Source organism: Myotis davidii, unplaced genomic scaffold (assembly GCF_000327345.1).
Source record: "Myotis davidii unplaced genomic scaffold, ASM32734v1 scaffold1094, whole genome shotgun sequence".
Taxonomy (NCBI): domain Eukaryota; kingdom Metazoa; phylum Chordata; class Mammalia; order Chiroptera; family Vespertilionidae; genus Myotis; species Myotis davidii.
In genome coordinates this window covers 318071-338904 of record NW_006285318.1, presented here as the reverse complement: position 1 = coordinate 338904, position 20834 = coordinate 318071, and the positions used below count along the sequence as shown (strand labels likewise).

Below are 20834 nucleotides of genomic sequence, written 5' to 3'. Positions count from 1 at the left end.
CATTAACATGTTGCCATATTTGCTTTTGCAGACTCTCTCTGTGGATGCATATTCCTTTAAAAAAAAAATTATTTTTATTTATTTCAGAGAGGAAGGAAGAGGGAGAGAGAGAGAGAAACATCCATGATGAGAGAGAATCATTGATTGGCTGCCTCCTGCACGCCCCACACTGGGGATTGAGTCTGCAACCTGGGCATGTGCCCTGACCGGAATCGAACCATGACCTCCTGGTTCATAGGTTGATGCTCAACCACTGAGCCATGCTGTCTGGGCTGTGCATATTCTTTTTATGAGCCATTTGAGAGTAAGTTGTCAATACGTCCTCTCTATGTGACTTTAAGATCAAAATGAAAACAAAACACTCCCCTTTTAAACAATCAGACTATAGTCCCCTGTGACTGACCACTCATTCCCAGTCTTCTTATTCTTCCTGGGGCTAACTCCATGGAATGTATATCTTTCAAACCTGCAGGTACTGATTGACTTGAATACTTCAACATTCATGTATGTGTACTCATAGAAAAAATCCACCATATTGTTTGTGTGGGTTTAAAAAAAAAATTGATGTTATTATATAGCTCACAACAGTAGTTTTGATGTGGAAAAGATGCTCAAGTATAACAAATCAAAAATATCGAGTTTTAATTACAATCTAGCCTTAACTTTGTGGATCTGTCCTATAAGTAATGCTGGGAGGAAACGGGCTAAAATATTGATTGGTTATCTCTAGCTGGTAGGATTATGAGTGATTTTTGTCATCCCCGCTAAATACTTTTTCTGTATTTTGAACTTCTGTACAGTAGGCAACTGGTAAAATGGGCAACCAGATAATTTAGAATAAGATAAAAGAAGCTTGAGAGGTGAGAAGGGTTTGTGAAAGCAGAACTCATTGAAGAGAGGCTCCAACAAACTGGTGAAAAGGGTGGGGACAGAAGGAGAAGATCCTAGGAGAGATAAGGAAAGCCTTCACCTCTTGTCCTGTTCCCCCTGCTGGGACCAGGAGGAACAAAGACACATGAAGATCATAGATGAGACCATGGCCCAGCTGCAAGATCTAAAGAATCAGCACCTGGCCAAGAAGTCAGAGGTGAATGACAAGAATCACGAGATGGAGGAGATTCGTAAGAAACTGGGGGGCGCCAACAAGTGAGTGGGTTCAGGCCTGGGGTTGGGGCAAGTAGGTATGGCAGGCAACCTGCTGGATTTGGGTCTCACCTTTTTCCCTGGATCTTCTTAGGGAAATGACCCATTTACAAAAGGAGGTGACAGCCATTGAGACCAAGCTTGAACAGAAGCGCAGTGACCGCCACAACCTGCTACAGGCCTGCAAGATGCAAGACATCAAGTTGCCACTGTCCAAGGGCACCATGGATGATATTAGTCAGGAAGAGGTGAGTATCAGGGTTGGTGTTGGGAGTGGGCTGTGAGCAACATTAACCAGGGATGGGAAGAAAATGTGAAAGTGACCTGGGAGGACAGGAGAGAGAGAGAGAGAGAGAGAGAAATCATGGGACATAAGGAGGGATGGCAGGGGAGGCTGTGGAGACAGACGAGGTGAAAAGTAGTGGCGTGGTGTGACAGGGAAGTTGCATTGGGGGTAGAGCTGTATGTCGGTGGTGAGGGAGGTAAGCCAGGAGAACATGAAATCTTTCATTAACCTTAGGAATTGAGCTGTTAGCTCCAGCAGGTGATGGATATTGGTAGGAGCAGCAATTGAGGGACATTAGCCAAGAGGAAAGGAAGATGGAAGGTGGAGGACCTGAGGGATGATCGCTTAGCTGCAGTGAGGGAGGTTGGCCAGGAGAGGGTTGGGTAAGGGACATCAGCAATGCAGAGGTGACGAAGCTTATAGGAAAGGGAGGGCCACTAGCTGATAAAAGGGCCAAGTCATTTTATCCACTGGAAGTGAGGATTGGTAGCAAGGGGTGGGAACGTTAACTGAGGAGGTTTGCGTAGGTCTTGTCTTCTACTTGGACAGGTATCTCAGTCCCACATGTCCTCCTACATCCCCTATTCCAAAATAGCATTTCACTTTAATTCAGCAAAATATTGTGAACACCAGAAATGCACCAGGGCTTAAGGTATCATGTGACATGATTACTCCTAATTAAACCACATCTCTGCCAGGCAGGCATTGCTCCACATTAGAGATGAGAGAGCCCAGATCCCACAGAATGATTTGAACAGAAGCCCAGTGGTTCTGTGAAGGGAGATCACACTCTTAGGCAGCGATAGAGCCCAATTTTGAACTCAGATCTTTCTGCCTTCAAAGCTGCTGTCCTGCCACAAGGTGCTTTCTCAGTCATTGAAGGTGCCAAGGAGCCCCAGCCCCTTCTAGAGGGGCCCTCTCCTGGCCGGTCTGCTCCATTCCACTCCCTGTTGTCATTGCAGGGTAGCTCCCAGGGGGAGGATTCTGTGAGTGGTTCTCAGCGAACTTCCAGTATCTATGCACGAGAGGCCCTCATCGAAATTGACTACGGCGACCTGTGTGAGGATCTGAAGGTGAGGATCGGCCTCGGAGGTTGGGGGACATTTTCCCACTGTCCAGAGAGTAGGTCAGCTCATCTGGGGACCCTCTGGAGACCAGGGCCAGAAAGAGGGACAAGCTGGCAAGAGAGGGAGGGTCGAGTTATGATCCAGGGTCGCCCCCTATATGCACGGATACACCAGCACATCTTCCTCCCTGACCTCAAGTTGCGCCCATCCCTGCCTGCTGCTCATCTTCCCTGATACACACACAAACAGGCTCCTGCACAGACAGAGCTCAGAGGTTCCTCAGCCCTCTGTCCCAGGCGCTCTTCTCATTTGGCTTTTTCTCATCCTGGATCTTTCTTTCAGCTACCATCTTTGTGCTAGGTCCCACAGGTATCTCAGATGCCAGCCCTCCTCCGCAAATCTGCCCCTTCTCCTCAGAGCTGGCCACAAGTTTAAACCAGAAATCTGAGCCTCATGCCAGATTCCCTCTCTCACTTGGCCTATTCAGTGAATTACCAAGCCCTATCCATTCTATCTCCTAAATAGCTATTAAGTCCTCTTTTTTTCCTGTTCCTACCAGTACAGGCCACTTTCACCTCTCACATGGACTACAGGAGCCTCCTAAATAGCTTCTGATGCTTTCCAATCCATCATTATAGCAGGGGGAATTGGTTTTTTAAAAACTTTTTATTGTGGATGTTCTCAAATATACAGAGAATGCTATAATGAACCCCCAGGTACCTATCACTCAGCTTCAGCAATTAGCAACATATGGTCAATCTTGTTTTTTATACCCTTCCATCTCCCCGTTGGCCTATTTTATTTAAATCAAATGCCAGATATTCCATTCATAGAAGGACTCTTTAAAAAGACATAACCACAACTCTTTAATATCATCTAATACTTAGTAAATGTTTAGAGTTCCATGAACATCCCATAAATATCTTTTTTCTTTTGCACAGTTTGTGTGTTTAAATCAGGATTCAAGTGAGGTCCATATGTTAGAATTGGTTTCTTCTAGTCTATAACATTTTTTTCTTCCTATTTATGGAAGAAACTGGGTCATTGGACCTGCACAATTTTCTACATTCCAAATTTGGCTGAGTATGTCCCATCATGTTATTTAACATGTTGTTCCATCCCCTGTATTTCTGTAAACTGGTAGTTAAGTCTAGGGTTTGACTGGATTCAGGTTCATTTTTTATTTTTGACAAGAATACATCATAGGTGGTACTCTGTGCCTGTGAACTTCCTTTCATGTCGCATCAGTGGACACTGAATGTCAGTCCTGTCTTTGTCATGATAAGATTGATCGTTGTTTAACGTTCTTATGAAATATTCTTGCCAAAAACTCAAGGATCTGATCAAGCTTTTATAACCACCAATTATAAGAAACATGGGTGCCAGAGGAACATGTTAAATAAAAGCTCAGGCATGCGTTCAGCCAAATCCATACTGGAAAGTAAAGGACAAAAGACCTGTTCTTTTCCATATATATGGGAAGAAAGAAAATAAATACAGAGGGGGAACTTTTATCAACTATAGCAGACAAATCAACCCATTGGACTATGTGGCTCTCCCTTAAGTCCATTGCAAAGAAAAGAGAGAAAGGGGAATTTATAGATTAAATGAGATTTAAGAGACATGTCAGCCAGTTGCAATGTGTTACCTTACTTGGAACTTGCTTTGAAAACCTGTAAAAAAGAAAATTTTTTTTTCGGTTTGTTTTTGTTAATCCTCATCTGAGGATATTTTTAGAGAGAGTGGAAAGGAGGGAGGGTAGGAGGGGGAAAGGGAGAGAAAGAAACATTGATGTGAGAGACACACACCAATTAGATGCCTCCTGCACACACCATCAGGGCTGGGGATTGAACCTACAACCCAGGTATGCACCCTTGACCAGGAATTGAACCCGAGACCCTTTGGTGCTAGGGACAACGCTCTAACCACTGAACATACCAGCCAGGGCTATAAAAAATTTTTTTATGAAACAATCAGAGCGATTTGAACACTGACCAGATAATTTTTCTTGCTCAGGAATTCCTGCTAATATTTTTAGGTGAGTTAATGGTATTGGATTTTATTTTTAACCATCCTGTCTTTTATAACAGTGGTTCAAAATGGACCATAGGGGACATTTGGTAATGTCTGAAGATATTCCTCACCCCCACTTGTCACAGCTGGGGCGGAGGTTACTACTGGCATCTAGGGATGCTGTGAAACATCCTACAGTACCTAGGACAGCCCCTACACAAACAATGCATGTGGCCCCAAATGTCAGCAGTGTGGAGATTCAGAAATCCTGCTTTGGGGATCAAGTTGAAGTATTTATGGATGAAATGCTATGTCTCAGATTTGTTTTAAAATAATTGAACATAGAAAGGAATTAGGTATAGATGGCAGAGTATTTGCTCTGAGTTGATGATTATTGAAGCTGGGTAATAGGTACATGGGAGTTCATTATATTCTCTGCATTTTTGTGTATGTTTGAAAAAAGAAAACAATCATGATCACTGGGTTTAGACATTGTTAGCCCTATCCATTTTCTTTTTAATCCACCTGAGGGAGTGGATTAAATTTTTTCCATTGATTTTTAGAGAGTGGATGGGATGGGGGAGGGAGGCAGAGAGAGAAGGAAACATCCATGTGAGAGAGACGCATTGATTGGTTGCCTCCCTCTTGTGCCCAGTGCTCGAGTGGCGACCTATGAACCAGGACGTCACAGTTTCTTCTTTATTAGCTAGAATACTGTAAAGAGAGTTTTTTTCTCAATTGTTTGGTTACCCTTGAAGGACAGTTCGTGTAGGAAAGGCAGGATATATATGCTTGATTCTTTCCCTTTATTACCATTTATAAGCTAATGAGTTCTTTCTGTGGCAATCTCAAGGTATGTCCACTAAATTGTTTTCTTATTATGAACTTTGAGGTTTAAACACATTTGGTATGTTGTACTCTGGTGGTGGTTATTCTTATTGATCAAGTTGTCGCATCTTTGCTAGTGGGAACTCATTCAAGTTGGCTTCTGAATCATTTTGACACAGGTCTTGTAGTCTTTGATATCTTCCTTGTTTCCTGGTACTTCCAGACTCTTCCTCTACATTTCCTACCCCGTGTCCTGAATTAGCCATTTCTCTGAAAAGCTCTTATCTTCTTTTAGTCGGAAAATGCTATTATTTAGTGACTACTGTCTGGACACTGGAGTGCTTATAACTGCTGGGTTGCTTGGTGCTTCTAGAACTTTTTGGTAGACTGAGGTACAAAATGTATTTTTTTCTTTTAAAGGAACATGTATCATGAGTTTATATTCATACTTCCAATTTAAATCATAATTCTCTCAGTTCAACATCATTGATTTTATGTTTGAGTCTCCATTTACTCTTGCTAAAAATCTTGGTTCCTAGCTACACTAACATAGTAACATATTTACTCTATTCTGTAATAGTTTGGAAATCACAATAAGATACTATTAGCAACAATTTAATTTTTGAATGCTGTCTAAGATTTCCTTGAGGCTCTTTTTTGTTGTTAAGCTAATAGGTCATTGGGCATGTGTTTCTGTTTTAAAGTAATTTGAAAGAATTCTCTCTTTAACCAACTTAATATATAGTCAGGTATTTTTGTTTAGTTTTTAGTTTTTGTTTTATATATTTTATTGATTTTTACAGAGAGGAAGGGTGAGGGATAGAGAGTTAGAAACATGGATGAGAGCAAAACATTGATCAGCTGCCTCCTGCACACCCCCTACTGGGGATGTGCCTGCAACCAAGGTACATGCCCTTGGCTGGAATCGAACCTGGGACCCTTCAGTCCGCAGGCCGACGCTCTATCCACTGAGCCAAACCAGTTAGGGCTAGTTTTTAGTTTTTAAGGGCTTGCTCTTGTTTTGCATTGTGATTAATTTTTCCCAACTTTAATTTTAAAAATGTTCAAACCTATAGAATAATTGAAAGGTTAGTATAGTGATCATCCATATGCCTTTCACTTTAAATTCACTAATGATTATTTTTCAGTGTGCTTTCTCTCTCAGCTCGATTCCCTTCCCTCTACACTAGACACTTTTTCTGTTTTTGCTGAACTGTTTGAAGGAAGCTGCAGACTTCAACTCTAAATGGTTCAGCATCCTGAGAACAAGGGATCTTCCTCCATAACCACAATTCCATATTACACCTAAGAAGAGTAACAGTAATTTCATATCCTGCCCATATTCAGATTTCTCTAGGTGTTTCAAAAGTGCCTTTTATAAAAGCTTAAACACAGCAAACTATGATCCAATCATATGTTGCTTTTGGTTCTTCTGTCTCTTTAATTTCCATTAATGTGGAATATTCCCCTCACCTTTTTATTTTTTTTTCATAACTGATCTTTTGAAGAGTCTGTTTGTTGCCTTTTATTTTTTTTCTATGTGTTGGCTCAGAGAATGGATATGTTAGGGGTACGTTATAGATATGTCAGTTTGTTTTCATTGTTGCTTAACTTGTTCTTCCTGTGAGTTGGGAGTTTGATCTCTTCTGGAGGCTTGATGGATTTGGGTTAAGTAATTTTTTGGCAAGAACATTTCATTGGTGTTGCTTTGTATTTTGGATTGCGTTATGCCAGGAGGCACATACTGTCAGGATGTCCCATATTCACGATGCTAAGTTTGGTCCTCAGTTAAGGTATCATGGCCAGATCTCGCAACACTAAACATATACTTTTACCTTTGTACATAGTTAGAAAACTTTAGGGTGATTTTTTGGCATCTTGTGAACATCTTGTTCCCCAACAATTGTTTTTAATATATTTTTTTGTTGAGAAATTTTAATGTTGACGTTATTGCAGGTGTCCCTCCTTACCCCTTCCCTTTACCCACCTCCACCCACCCCTGCCTCTCCCTCCCTTGGCCTTCACCAAACTACTGTCTGTGTCCATGGGGTATTCCTATATGTTCTTTAGCTAATTCCTTCACCTTCTCTATCTAGTCACCCCACCCAACAATTTTTTTGCCCAGTGTTTTCCACATTTTGGTTGAATTCTCTTATAATTATGTAGTCTTCATATGGTTCTAAAACGAAAAGTATAGTATAAGGCACATGAAGAGAAGTTTAGCTTCCTTTCCTGTCCCCGTCACCTCTTATCCTTTCTGTAACCATTTTAATTAGCTCTTGGATTATCCTTTTTTTTTGCTGCTGTACTTTTGAAAGACAAATACATTTGTATGCAAATATATTCATATTCCTTCTCTCAGATGAAAGGTAGCATTGCATTGAGTACCTTTTGTGTTTCACAGATCCTAGAGACCACTTTACACCAGTATTTAGAAATCTTCACAAGGGCTTTTCTAAAATATATTTATATATATAGTCATGTCATTCCTGTGCTTAAAGGCATTCGGTGGAGCGTCACGTCTTTTGGAAAAATTCCAAACCTCTTAAATACTGAAAGGCCCTTCATCATCAGGCTTCCTCGTTTGCCTGTAGCCTTGATTCTTCACAGCGTGCACGCGCGTGAACACACATACACACAGTTGCCACTTTTGCAATGTTGAATTGCCCTTTTTGTGGGGTGGAGGGGCTTTGAATTTTTTTATTGTTGCTGACACTATTACAGATCTCCCCCATTTCCCCCTCCCCCCAGCCCATCTCCACCCAGTGACATTTTTAAGGTTGATTACTCTTTTGAATTGCTTCAAATTCCTTGAAGGAACTATGAGCAAACCCCTGTTTTTGCATATGATGCCCCCGTCTGCCTAGAAGCCTATTCTTTCTCTCCGGCCTCACCATTCAGCCTGCAGGCCTAAGCTTAAACATATTCCTAGAAGCCTTCCCTAGCCGCAGAGTCTGATTTAGGTGACCTTGTGTGCTAACCCCACATGTCTGTTGATTGGAATATTGGTATCACCACATAGTGTCCTGATCATGTACTTGTATGCATTCCCTTGTTAGTCTGCCAGCTCTGTGAGCACAGGAACCAAGGCTCACAGGATTTCAGGGCCCTGGTGCCTGGCACTGGAAAGGCATTCAGTAAATATTTATTGACTAAAAGTGGCAGAAAGGCACAAGCCCAAACATGCATCGCAATATCCATAAAACCTAAAACCAAACGCAAGTGGAATTTGCTCAGATGTAGTGATCTGGTTATTTATTGTACAGTCCCGGCCAGCCTGTGTGGGAGTCTCTAGGTCACCCTGGGATGGTGCTGGCTCATGGCCTGGGCTGAGAGCCAGAGAGGGGCCCCACCAGCTGCTCCTGAGAGACGGAGAAGTTGACAGGGCTGGGGGGAAGGGCTAGAGATGAGAAAGCGGCATCAGCCTGTGGTTTCCGGGGGTGGCGGGATGGTTACTGTGGGAGGAACCGAGCTGGGGAAGAACCTGAACTGTACTCAGGAGCAGGTCCCCATGTGTTCAAGCATCTCTGGGGACCTGGGCTGTGGACCCTGGCCCTCCTTGATGTCATTGGGCCTGGGGTTTACAGGACGCTCAGGCTGAGGAGGAGATCAAGCAGGAGATGAACACACTGCAGCAGAAGCTGAATGAGCAGCAGAGCGTGCTGCAGCGTATTGCTGCCCCCAACATGAAGGCCATGGAAAAGCTGGAAAGTGTCCGAGACAAGTTCCAGGAGACCTCGGATGGTAGGATTTCCCCCTTTTACTTGGACCCGAGATGAAGACAGGAGGCTGGAGGCGTGGCAAGGGCCTGTTATACATCCCAAGAGCTCCCTCCCGTTTTTGCATGCTTTCTTACTTGAAACTCCCTAGAGGCCTTAACAGTAGAGGTTATCATGCCTGTTTTATAGTGGAAAACTGCTACGGTTCAGAGAGGGCGAATTACCTGCGACGGTTACACAGCTGGTTGCTGGTAGAGCCCAGGGAAGAATTCATGTTTATGTGGCTCCAAACCCATGTTTCTTCCTTTGCACCATGTGGCCCGTCCTCCGGATACAGCTGGTGGTGGGACCCTCTTCCTGGGACTCTCCCCAGGCATTCATTTCCCTCTGTGGGGTATCGCTGCTCTGGAGATTGTGATTTGCAGGTCATTCTTGTCAGACAACGTGGTCCTCAGCCTTGCAGAGCCTGGGCACTGAGGAGTCACCTGTCTTTCCCTTGTGGCAGAGTTTGAGGCAGCCCGAAAGCGAGCCAAGAAGGCCAAGCAGGCATTCGAACAGATCAAGAAGGAGCGCTTTGACCGCTTCAATGCTTGTTTTGAATCTGTGGCCACCAACATTGATGAGATCTACAAGGCCCTGTCCCGCAACAGCAGTGCCCAGGTAGGCTGGAACTCCTTACCCAACCAGCCCCTGTCATCATCAGTTGCCCTTCCCTCAAGGCTTCCTGTCCGATCCCCGTCCAGACCCAAGTCCTCACCCATCTGCCTCCGCCCTAGGCATTCCAGGGCCCTGAAAACCCTGAGGAGCCCTATTTGGACGGCATTAACTACAACTGCGTGGCTCCTGGCAAACGCTTCCGGCCCATGGACAACTTGTCAGGCGGAGAGAAAACTGTGGCAGCTTTGGCCCTGCTCTTTGCCATTCATAGGTAAGGCTGTGCCCGCCAGCACAATTGGTGGAGAGACTGAACTTAGGCCACTGGAGACTCTGGGGCCCAAGGATCTGCAGAGATCTGCAGGGGTGACGGTGTTCTGGTGGAATCGGAATTGCGCCCCTGTTTCCCTACCTACTACTATACCTGGCCTTTGTTTCCTAGGCCCATTTTCCCCACCATCCTCATCTCAGCAGCATGCCCTCACCAGCCCCGCATGTATTCAGTCCTCCCACCAGAGTGTTGCTCACAAGATTGTTGATCAGCCTTTTCCATGCAAATACAGTTTGACCGTCACCAATCACCCCATTCGTGTCTCATTCTCCTCCTGTTCCTCTGGGAAGCCTGTTTTGACCTGAAAAGCATACCTTGACCTTCCCCTCCTGAATGCCACTTGTACTTGAATATGACCCCCACAACCTAGTGCTGGATTGTACAGTGTCATTCAGTGAGCATTTCTTGAGGGCCGCTCTGTACCAGACCCTCTGGGGCTATTAATGTCACAGATGAGTCAGACATGGTCTTTGTCCTCAAGGAGCTGTGGTTTAGTGGTAGCCAGATGTGCAAGCAGGCAGTGAGCTTGGTTTTGTAACCAGGTGAGGGTATGTGCTGTGGATGCACAGAGGAGGGGCACCACCCACTGTAGAGAAGGATTAGGGCTGGCCAGCAAAGGCTTTTGGAGGTAAAGTAGGTAACACATGAGCAGGAAATGTAAAGAATGAGTAGAGTCCTGCCGGTGTGGCTCTGTGGTTGAGTGTCAACCTATGAACCAGGAGGTCACAGTTCAATTCCTGGTCCGGGCACATGCTCGGGTTGCGGGCTCGATCCCCAGTGCAGGGCATATAGGAGGCAGCAGATCAGTGATTCTCTCTCATCATTGATGTTTCTCCCCTCTCCTCTCTCCTCTCCTCCCTTCTCCCCTCTTCCTCTCCTCCCTCTTCCTCTCCCTTCCTCTCTGCAATCAATATATAAAAGAATGAGTAGAAATTGGCCAGGGAGAGAGGAGGCATTGCAGGCGGACTTTGTAGCATGTGTGCAGGCAGGGAGACATGAGAGTAAACTGCAGGTGGGCAGGGCAGACTTCTAGACGACCTGGTGAGTATGGCCAGAGCCTAGGGCAGCTTCACCTCCCCAGCCAGCCTGGAGGCTCTGGGGAGGGCTGTGTCTGCTGATTCTACAGGATCCGGGAGCACAGGGCTGGTTGCTACGGAGGGCTCAGTGGGTCTGGGCTCAGTTGGTCTGTTGGCCTTAGGGGCTCGAGGAACATGAAGGCTTGGGTTTTTCATCTCTGAAGAAGTGGAGGGGAATCTGGCCTGAGTGATGGGCCCTGGGGCTGTTGTGCCTCACCCCTACCCCATCCATGTCGCTTACCTATTGGTCCCGTCCCCTCCTCCAGCTACAAGCCGGCCCCCTTCTTCGTCCTGGATGAGATTGATGCCGCCCTGGATAACACCAACATTGGCAAGGTGGGTGCAAGGAAAGAGGGGCATCCCTAGGCTGGGGCTGGGTTTCAGGGGGCAGCTCCTGAATATGCCCTAACTTTTCCTGCTGTTTGCTTTCTGTGTGGGGAGGCTGGGCCCAGGGTCATTCATGCCCTGCTAGTCAGTGGCCTCTTCTTAGTATCTCCTCTCCCTGTACCGCCGCCTCTGCTTCTGGTACTGACTGGAAAACACAAGGTATTATTAAGGCTTCAACCCTACTGTGTGTTGGTGGTCCCTTCCACAGGTGGCCAACTACATCAAGGAGCAGTCGACCTGCAACTTTCAGGCCATTGTCATCTCTCTCAAGGAGGAGTTCTACACCAAGGCCGAGAGCCTCATTGGAGTCTACCCTGAGGTAGGGCGGACCTGGAACCAGCCCCACTCCCTGCTTGACTCCCCGGGGCAGGACGGGAAGGCCACAGTGAAGGGGTGCGGGGCGGGGAAGCACAGAGACTCAAGCCCTGAACGGCCATCTGGGCTGGTTGGAACTCTGCCCTGGAGGCTTACCCAGCCCAGCTGGGCAGGGCCATTGCATTTGGGGACAAATGGAAAGGCCAGGCTTAGGCAGCCAGACAAAAACAGCAGCGGCATGCAGAGGTGGGCAGGGAGAGGCACACGGGACTGAGCATGGCCTCTCACACCCAGAGAGAACCACTGCTTGGGCTTTGGGCAGGTATGTAGAATGGAGGCTTGAGGCCCCCAGTTCTGGGATGCTTAGACCCCTCTTAATTCTCTCCTTACAATTTCATTTTTCTTTCTCTCTCTCCTCCTTCAGCAAGGGGACTGTGTGATCAGCAAAGTCTTGACCTTTGACCTCACCAAGTACCCAGATGCCAACCCCAATCCCAATGAGCAGTAGCAGTTCTGCCCTCCCACCCTATCTGGATCCCTAAGCTGCCCATCTGCCAATCTCTGGATATTTGGCTTCCAACCTTCCCTTACCTCCTCTCCCTGTTTGCTATTGTCATGGGATTTAGGCGCTGCTATTGAGCACAAAGAGGAACAGAGGTGATGTTAAGTCTGGAGCAAAAACTCCTGAGCTACAGGGAGCATCCTGGCCTCTGTAAGGAGGTGCTGAGCTAAACAGGGCCATTGTCTATCCCCTCCCCCGAAACCTCGCCTTCCATCGGCCCATAATCATGGGTCTGTGGGACCCCTTGCATTTTGCTTGTGTGTGGGTATGTGTGTGTACATGTGGTTGTATTTGCAAAATAATGATATGATATTGGAGACTCATTTTAGAAGGAACCTAGGTTGGCCCTGGCCGGCGTGGCTCAGTGGTTGGAGCATCGGCCTGCAGACTAAAGGGTCCTGAGTTTGATTCCCGGTCAAGGGCATGTATCTGGGTTGCAGGCTTGATCCCCGCCCCTGGTCCAGGTGTGTGTGGGAGGCAACCAATCGATGTATCTCTCACATCGATGTTTCTCTCTCCCACACTCCCCCCTCCCTTCCACTCTTTAAAAATCAACCAGAAAAAATATCCTCATTTCTCCAGTGAGGATTTAAAAAAATAATAATAATAAGGAACCTAGGTTGAATTTGACTCCAAGAGAGCTTTGTATGACCGCCCCCCAGAACTGGGCAAAGGTATTCAGGACCTCATAGGAAGGAGTCAGGCAGCCACATGAGACTGCCTGCATCCCCTCATTTGTGTTTTCATTTATTTGTGTATTTATCAAACACATTGAGCATGCTGTTTGTCAGGCTCTCTGATAGGAATGCAGAGCTGAATCATGTGATCCCTCCTAAGGAGATGCGTTGGGTTCAGGAGTTCCTGTGGTTAGCTGAATCATGTATAGGCACTTTGAATTTGAGGAGACCACCACCTCCAGGCTTCCTGGAGAAGGTCGGATTGGAACTGGGCATTAATAAATCGGTAGGATTTGGTCAGGCACTAGGAACAGGGCCTGGGCACTAGGAGCAAAGCCCGGGCTCTAGGGACAGACAGTTGCAGGTTCTAGTTCCGTTTTTTAAAATTCAGAGGTAGAAAAAATAATTCCTAGAAGAAATGGGTGTAGGAAACAACAGTAGAGGTAACAGAAGGGCTCTAGGCGCTTGGGAGCAAGGAAGGTAATGGTAATGCCCTTGGGCGGGGGTGGGGTTGGGGTGGCGGGGAGGGGAGGGGCGCGGAAGAAGTGCAGGTGTGCTTCCAGGAGGGAGAGCCCTAGTCCCATTTTTTTAATCACTCGCTCGTGTGACATTGGGCAAGTCATTTGACCTTTCTGTGCCTCACTGTTTCCTCATCTGTAAAATAGGGCTAACAGTATTACCTACCTCACATAGGTTTTAATGATGTCAAGCTTCTCACTGGAGGCCTTACCCCTGCCTGGAGCCCACTAGGTGCTGAACCCTCAGAATACAGCCTTCTCATGTCTGGATCCCTGAGGGCTCCTGATCCCAGTTGTTAGGAACAGAAGGAGCCTCCAAATCTGGGAGATGCTGAATGTCCTGGTTACTAGGAAAGTCCTGGGCACTGATGGGGGAGGGGTTACCTGGTACGTGGACGGCCTAAGGAAATCTGTAGCTTCAATCGTATATAATAACTGGGTGCCCGGGCCCCAACCTGATTGTGAGGAAGTAGGGAGAGGTGGCCTGGGCCACACCCTAGCCAAACACATTGATGTTCGTTTTGGGAACTAGCTGCATTAGCTGCAGGGACCGTGCTGGGCACAGCCTGCTGCCACGAGGTCAGTCTGCGCTTGTTCACACACACCACCAGACCGTTACCCTGTCCTGATCTGCATACTGCATAGTTGTTTTTGAAAAGTTAAGTCAGTTCTAATTGCTCAAGTCATCCGCGAATCCACTCTTTTTAAGAAATTAGATGATTACAAATAAAGGTAGCCTCGCTCGCCGCCATTTTCCTTCCCTCCCTTAACTGCTGTTCGTTTGTTGTACATCTTTCTATCTAGACTTTAAGATTTTTACATATACTAATTCGTTGGAAGTGTTACTGTGTTTAATGCAGACGATATATATGGACATTTCCTGCAATTTGCTTTCTTGGCCTAATGCTTTTGGGATCAGTGCATGTTGCTAATCGATTCATGTCATCCTTTGTAATCACTGTATAGATCTCTGTCATAAGACTATTTTATGGTTTTGATATTACAAAATACATAGGAGCATTGTGTGTGTGCGTGTGTGTGTGTGTGTGTTTGTGTGTGTGAATATTTACCTGTGATCAATGCCTAAAAATTGAATTGAAAAAGTCATAGGCTATTTATATTTTTGTTTTTAATAGATACTTCCAAATTGCCCTCCTGTACCACTTACTCAATATTTTTCTTCAGTTTGTCTTAGTTTTAACATCATGAACTTCAATTTTCATCCTAAGTAGTGATATCATGAAATCACGGGTTTTATGTGTTGTTACGTTGTTTTTTAATGCATATTAAATGGTATAATCAAAACAAATTTGTCTGTGTTCAATCAAAGAAGTCCCATACCACCAGTGTGCCGTAGTTTGGGAAGTACTAGCATAATTATAAGCATTGTTCGGGAGTCACCCTGGTTCAAATCCCAGCTGGGGCAGCTTGAGCCTATTCCTTCACCTGCATGGGCCTCAGTTTCCTCCTGTAGGAAAGGAGCTCATAGAAGCCTACCTTGCAGCCGTGCAGGGAGGATGGAGGGAAGTATGTTTGAAGTACTGGCTGACACATTATCACAGGCCTTTAAAGGTAGCGATTGCTGTTCTCCCCATTTACAGAGGGGGAAACAGGCCCAGGAAGGGTAAGTGACCCAGATAACAGAGTTTGAACTCGGGCCCTCCGATTCTGTCTTGGGGTTTCTCCACTGAGGGTGCTTATTCACCTTGGATTTGTACTTGCCTCACTTGTGAAGCTTCTTCCTTTTTAAAAGTCAAAGCAATATGTACACAGGTTGGAAAATAAGGTTGTACAGAAGGGCTTATAATCAAAAGCAGTAGCTCCCTGCTGCACCTCCACAGCCAAAGACTAGAGCTCTGTGCTCTGGTCCTGCCCCTGGAAATCTTCAGTAGGGTGTGGGTAATAATCTAGATCAGCGGTTTTCAACCCTTTTTCTTTTTTCAAAAAAGTATATTTTTTACTGATTTCAGAGAGGAAGGGGGGGAGAGAGAGAGAAAGATAGAAGCATCAGTGATGAGAAAGAATGATCAGCCGCTTCCTGCACGCTCCTCATGGGTTCGAGCCCGAAACCCAGGCATGTGCCCTGACAGAGAAACCGTGATCTGGTTCATGGGTCAACACTCAACCACTGAGCCACGCTGGCCGGGCTCAACCTTTTTCATCTTGTGGCACATAATACAACAATTTGGTGACACACAAAAAAACAGATTTTTTTTTTTTTTTTTGCTGAGCTGACTAAATGAAAAAGGTATCATTCACGTCGGATGGCTATTGTGTTGGCTGTTGTCATTTTTTTATTTGACAACCTAAGGGAAAAGAGGTCAGTGCCCCTGACTAGTCAGATTATTGCATGTTTTAAGAATTCATTGCGAGCTTTAAAAATTCTTGCGGCAAGCCGGGGAAATCGCTGATCTAGATAACATTCCTACCTCACAGGGTGGAAAGGATTACATGCTATGCCTTGGGCTATGGCCCTGGAACACAGGAACACAATTGCTAGAAGGATCTTACATTCTGAGGATCAGAGAAGAGATAACTTGTCTGAGATCTCAGTGTTTCAGTGTCAGAGTCTAGACTTCAACTTGATTCTTCTCTGTGCTTGCCTAGAGCCTTCCTGTTGTGCCTCACCGCCTCCTATCATCACAAGGTAATGTGCTCAGTACAAGGTAATGTGCTCACAAGGTAATGTGCTCAGTGAAGGCTGTGCTCAGAGGAGAGCTCTTTTCAAGAGGAAGCTGGATCTGAGGAGCATCCTTAGGGCTCATTGGAGGACACTAGGTTGTGTCCCTTATACTCTGAACCCTGCAGCCTTGGTCTGGGGAGTTGGCGAGTACTCCACGACAGTGTCTACTTTTAAAAAAAATTATTTTTTTTATAAGAGGAAGAGGGAGCTAGAAACATCAATGATGAGAATCATTGATCAGCTGCCTCCTGCACACCTACTGGGATTGAGCCTGCAACCCGGGCATGTGCCCTTGAGCAGAATCAAATCCGGGACCCTTCAGTCCACAGGCTGATGCTCTATCCACTGAGCCAAACCAGCTAGGGCCACAGTGTCTACTTTCAATTGGGCACTTCACTCTGGGAATCCTGGTGTTGCACACCAAGCACACAAACATGAGTCCAGTCTTTGTTGAGGAGCTCACTCTAGTTGGGGAGGCAATTCATGAAGCAGCCGTTAACCATCCAGTGTCAGTGTGATCAGTGTTCTGACAGAAGCACAGAAAAAGGAGAGGCATGTAGCTTAGAGAGTCAAGGAAGGCATCCTCTAATCTAGGAGATAATATCTGAGCCGAGTCCTGAGGGACTGGTAGGAATTAGCCAGTTGAGGAAGTGGAAGGAATTCCCAGGTAGTGAGAATGGTATGCACAAAGACCTGAAGGCAAGAAACAGCAAAACCATTCAGAAATACTGAAGCATGAGGTTTCCTGGGTTGGGGAGGAGCAGCAGGAAATGAAGCTGGAGAGGTAAGCAAGAACCAGATTTGAAGCCTCAGACTGGCTACAGAGTCCAGATTTATCTCCTGGGACAGTGTGGTTCCCAAAGTGGCTGCACACCAGAAATACCTGTGGAGTGGTTTTAAGCTGGGAGACTCTGGGTCAGATGTGAACTAGCAAACCCCTTTCTGGCCAGTCCATGTGAAATGGATCCTATTAGATGCTCATGCTGTAGGTTCCCATGGCTGCAGTTTCCCTGTTGTTCAGTTCTACAGTGGATTATATTTGCTTATTTTGTCTCTGAAGAAGCTGTGAGCACAAGGATGGGCCTGAGGTTACTGACCCAAAACAGGCACCCGGTAGATAGTTTTTGAAAGAATGAATGCATTTATGAGGGAGAGGAGACAAGGAATTTAGTTAGGAAACTTGAAAATACCAGGCGGCCTACTCAAAGACAAGGGCAGTGGGAATGGTTTGGAATTGATAAGGTGTGAGCTGTTAAGGGATGATGAACCAGACTTGGTGACTTGATTATTGGATGTGGAGGGTGACTGAGACGATAGAGTGAACATCCATTAATAGCCAAGATTCCTACCCTAGCCCAGTAATTCTCCTTCTTCAATCATCTGAATCCAGACTACTCAGTAAGTGAAATTCCTCCCTCAAGTTAGTCATTTTCTGTGTGCTGTGTGGTCACGCCCTCTCCCCAGCTACGATTTATCCAGTTCAATAAATCTGGGCTAAGCACCGCCTGTGTACAGTGAGGCTCTTCCAAGCCAGGACTCTTGACTCTTTCCTACCTCAAGAGATGTTTTTGAGGACTTCCCCAGGTACGACTTACATCCCTGATACAGGAACCTAGAGTGAGATGCCCAGATGTCAGACCTGTGAGGGAACTTACAGACTTTGTCCAACCCCCTCCTGAGGCCCTTGGAGGGGAAGAAACTTCCTCAAGGTCCTACTGGTAGGATGTGTTGGGGCCAGAACTGGAACCTATGTTCCCTTCCCCCATCACCGCTAGAGCCTTGAAGGTGGGACTTATTGGCCTTAAAGATCAATATACTGGATGGGCCAAACAAAAAGCTTGTCAATTACACTGTCCCCTTCTGGAAACCCCCAGCAAACCTGCCGTGCCCACAGTTCCTTTTATAGCATTTCTTAAGCATAAGTTGCTATGCTCTGTACCATTTGACCTCACAATCCTGGCCACTGATGGTTAGGTTGGGATAATATCTGTCTCAAGGACAGCTAATTTCTAGGTTGGCCAATGGCCTACTAGATTTTTGTGCAGCAGAAGTGGTGCCAGAAACTGAACAGCAAAAGCAAGGAGGAAACTTCAGAAACCTGACATTTGTATCATGAGATACAAGGTAGCAGAAGCCATGAAATATCAAGACAGCAATAGACCAAATGAAGCAGTAGGAGCCACAAGGAACAGAAGCCATGAGACAAAACCCTGAATCCAGCCCAGCCTGTGTGGCTCAGTGGTTGAACATTGACCTATGAACCAGGAGGCCATGGTTCAATTCCCAGTCAGGGCACATGCCCAGGTTGCAGGCTCGATCCCAAGTAGGGGGCGTGCAGGAGGCAGCCGACCAATGATTCTCATCATTGATGTTTCTATCTCTCCCTCTCCCTTGCTCTCTGAAATCAATAAAAATATATTTAAAAATAAAAGTGATCAATAAATTTATAAATAGAAAATCTGCATATTATTTAGAGATATAAAAATAATTATCAGAAAAATTAAACAGTTATAAGTGGACTAGTAGATTTCCAGATCAAGATGGCAGACTTACCACATGTTTATCTTCACTCCCACCTGAGACCTTGCTAAAATGACAGCAAAGGAATAAAAAGAGTATAAAAACACAATGATGAAGAGAATGGGAGCAGGTCCATCAGCAAAAGAGATCTCAACAAATTTCAGGAAGATGGGAAATAAATGAAGGAATGTTGATTGATGAATCATGACAGAGGAAGCCCTAACTTGGCATATGCATGGAAGTGATACCACCAAGGAAGGAACTGATGTTTCTCTGCAGAAGTATGGAGTGTCTTGGGTCTTAACAATGCTAGTAACCATATATAGTGGGAGTGAGATGTGGGATTAAAAACAGATTAATTGGAAGGCTGGATATCAAACTGATAACCAACCCCCTTGTGTACAATTCACAACAGCCAGATATCTACCCATTAGACAAAAACCAGAGTGTTCTTGTCTAAGGAAACTGAACAACCTCAGGAGAAAAATCTTTGCATTCTGGCATTTGGGGACTCTGCAGCACAGTGGTCAATTCTCCTCAATCATCCTCAAAGAAAGCCACCATGCCCCAGCTGGTTTGGCTCAGTGGATAGAACATCAGCCTATGAACCAAAGGGTCCTGGGCTCAATTCCGGTCCAGGGCACATACCTGGTTGGGATCATGCTGGAGGAAACAAGTCAATGTGTTTCTCTCACATCAGTATTTCTCTCTGTCTTTCCCTCTCTCTTCCACTCTCCCTGAAAATCAATGGAAAAATATCCTCGGGTGAGGATTAAGAAATAAATAAAAAAAGAAAGCCACCAGTCACCTAGCTCTGTCCCCCATACACAGAGCTTCCAATCAGATTTTAGTGCTACATTCTTAAATACAAGTAAACAACCATGGATTACCAGGCATTTAGAAAAGTCTGCAAACTGAAAGAGACCAAAATAAGCAAACAGGGAAAAACAAATCCCAAATGAAATATAGCGGGGCCTTGACTTACGAGTTTAATTCATTCTGAGACCGAGCTCGTTAAGGAGCTCATTAACTCAAATTACTCTATCAACTCAATGCAAAAAATCAGCTGAGAGACAGCTGGTATCTCAAAAAACTCGTTAGTTGGGACACTCATAAGTCAAAGCCCCACTGTAGGTATTTCAAAGAAAGAAGGAAATATAAAAATACCTCTATTTTCCCCAGAGATTAAAGATAATAGTGTACCCATTGAACAAGAATAGGGTATTACAAGAAAGGAAAATTGAACATGAATGGATATTTGAAAATTTTTAAATGTGGTTGTCAATATGAAAAGAAATGCAATAGAAGAGTTGGAAGATAAAATTAAATCTCACAGAAAGTAAACAAAAACAAAAGGAAGAGATGGAGAGCTAGGAAGGTAGGGATGAGGGAAGTAGAGAACAGATAAAAACTATAAACCATCGAAACAGAAACCAAGATGGCGGCATAGGTAAACACCGGAAATTGTTGCCTCGCACAACAACTTCAAAAATACAAACTAAAAGACAAAACGGACATCATCCAGAACCACAGGAAGGCTGGCTGAGTGGAAATACTACAACTAGAAGGAAAGAGAAAAGCACACTGAGACTCAGAGTAGGTGTGGAAGTAAAGTGCAGAGGTACGGAGATGCATGTGGAAAGGGCTGGAAACTGAGGACATGGCTGTATTTTTCAATCAGGAGGGAGAACAAGCTCCTGACTGCTCTGACCTCCAGTTCAGGGCAAGTCTCTGGGGACCCAGACTCATACTGGGAGAAACTGGACTGTCTGGCATCGGGCAGAACTTGAGGGCGGTTTTCTCTCAGCGGTGCTTGCAACGATTACCATGGGACACTGAGAACCAGGGCCTCTTAGGGCAGGGCTGAGGTTCAGCCATAGCTGTTTGCTCCACACTGTTGATTCCCTGAGACCCTGCCCCACCCAAGCTGTGAGTAGAGGCTTTTGCATATGAATGACCTGGCCCTCTGCAATCTAAAATTACCTAACAAACTGCAGCTGGGTCAGAGAGACCCAGAACATCCAAAAGAAGACCCAAGGCCCCACAGCATCTTGC

The 20834-nt window shown here is 45.5% G+C and overlaps 1 protein-coding gene and 1 long non-coding RNA gene across 2 annotated transcripts in view; both read left to right on the top strand.

Moving 5' to 3' along the window:
* Nucleotides 1–12680, top strand: part of SMC1A (structural maintenance of chromosomes 1A) — a 29354-nt gene extending 16674 nt beyond the window's left edge. Inside the window, exons 17-25 of the mRNA XM_015559026.1 lie at nucleotides 1001–1146; nucleotides 1238–1391; nucleotides 2392–2502; nucleotides 8925–9081; nucleotides 9562–9716; nucleotides 9833–9984; nucleotides 11384–11453; nucleotides 11713–11823; nucleotides 12244–12680. Coding sequence (XP_015414512.1) covers nucleotides 1001–1146; nucleotides 1238–1391; nucleotides 2392–2502; nucleotides 8925–9081; nucleotides 9562–9716; nucleotides 9833–9984; nucleotides 11384–11453; nucleotides 11713–11823; nucleotides 12244–12327 — 1140 coding nt within the window. The 3' untranslated portion in view covers nucleotides 12328–12680. The remainder of the gene's footprint in view (nucleotides 1–1000; nucleotides 1147–1237; nucleotides 1392–2391; nucleotides 2503–8924; nucleotides 9082–9561; nucleotides 9717–9832; nucleotides 9985–11383; nucleotides 11454–11712; nucleotides 11824–12243) is intronic.
* A 241-nt stretch (nucleotides 12681–12921) lies between these two features.
* On the top strand, nucleotides 12922–14885 carry LOC107181890. The gene is made up of 2 exons (XR_001512599.1): nucleotides 12922–13568; nucleotides 13602–14885. It is a non-coding gene; the product is annotated as an uncharacterized LOC107181890 (long non-coding RNA).
* Nucleotides 14886–20834: the final 5949 nt, after the last annotated feature.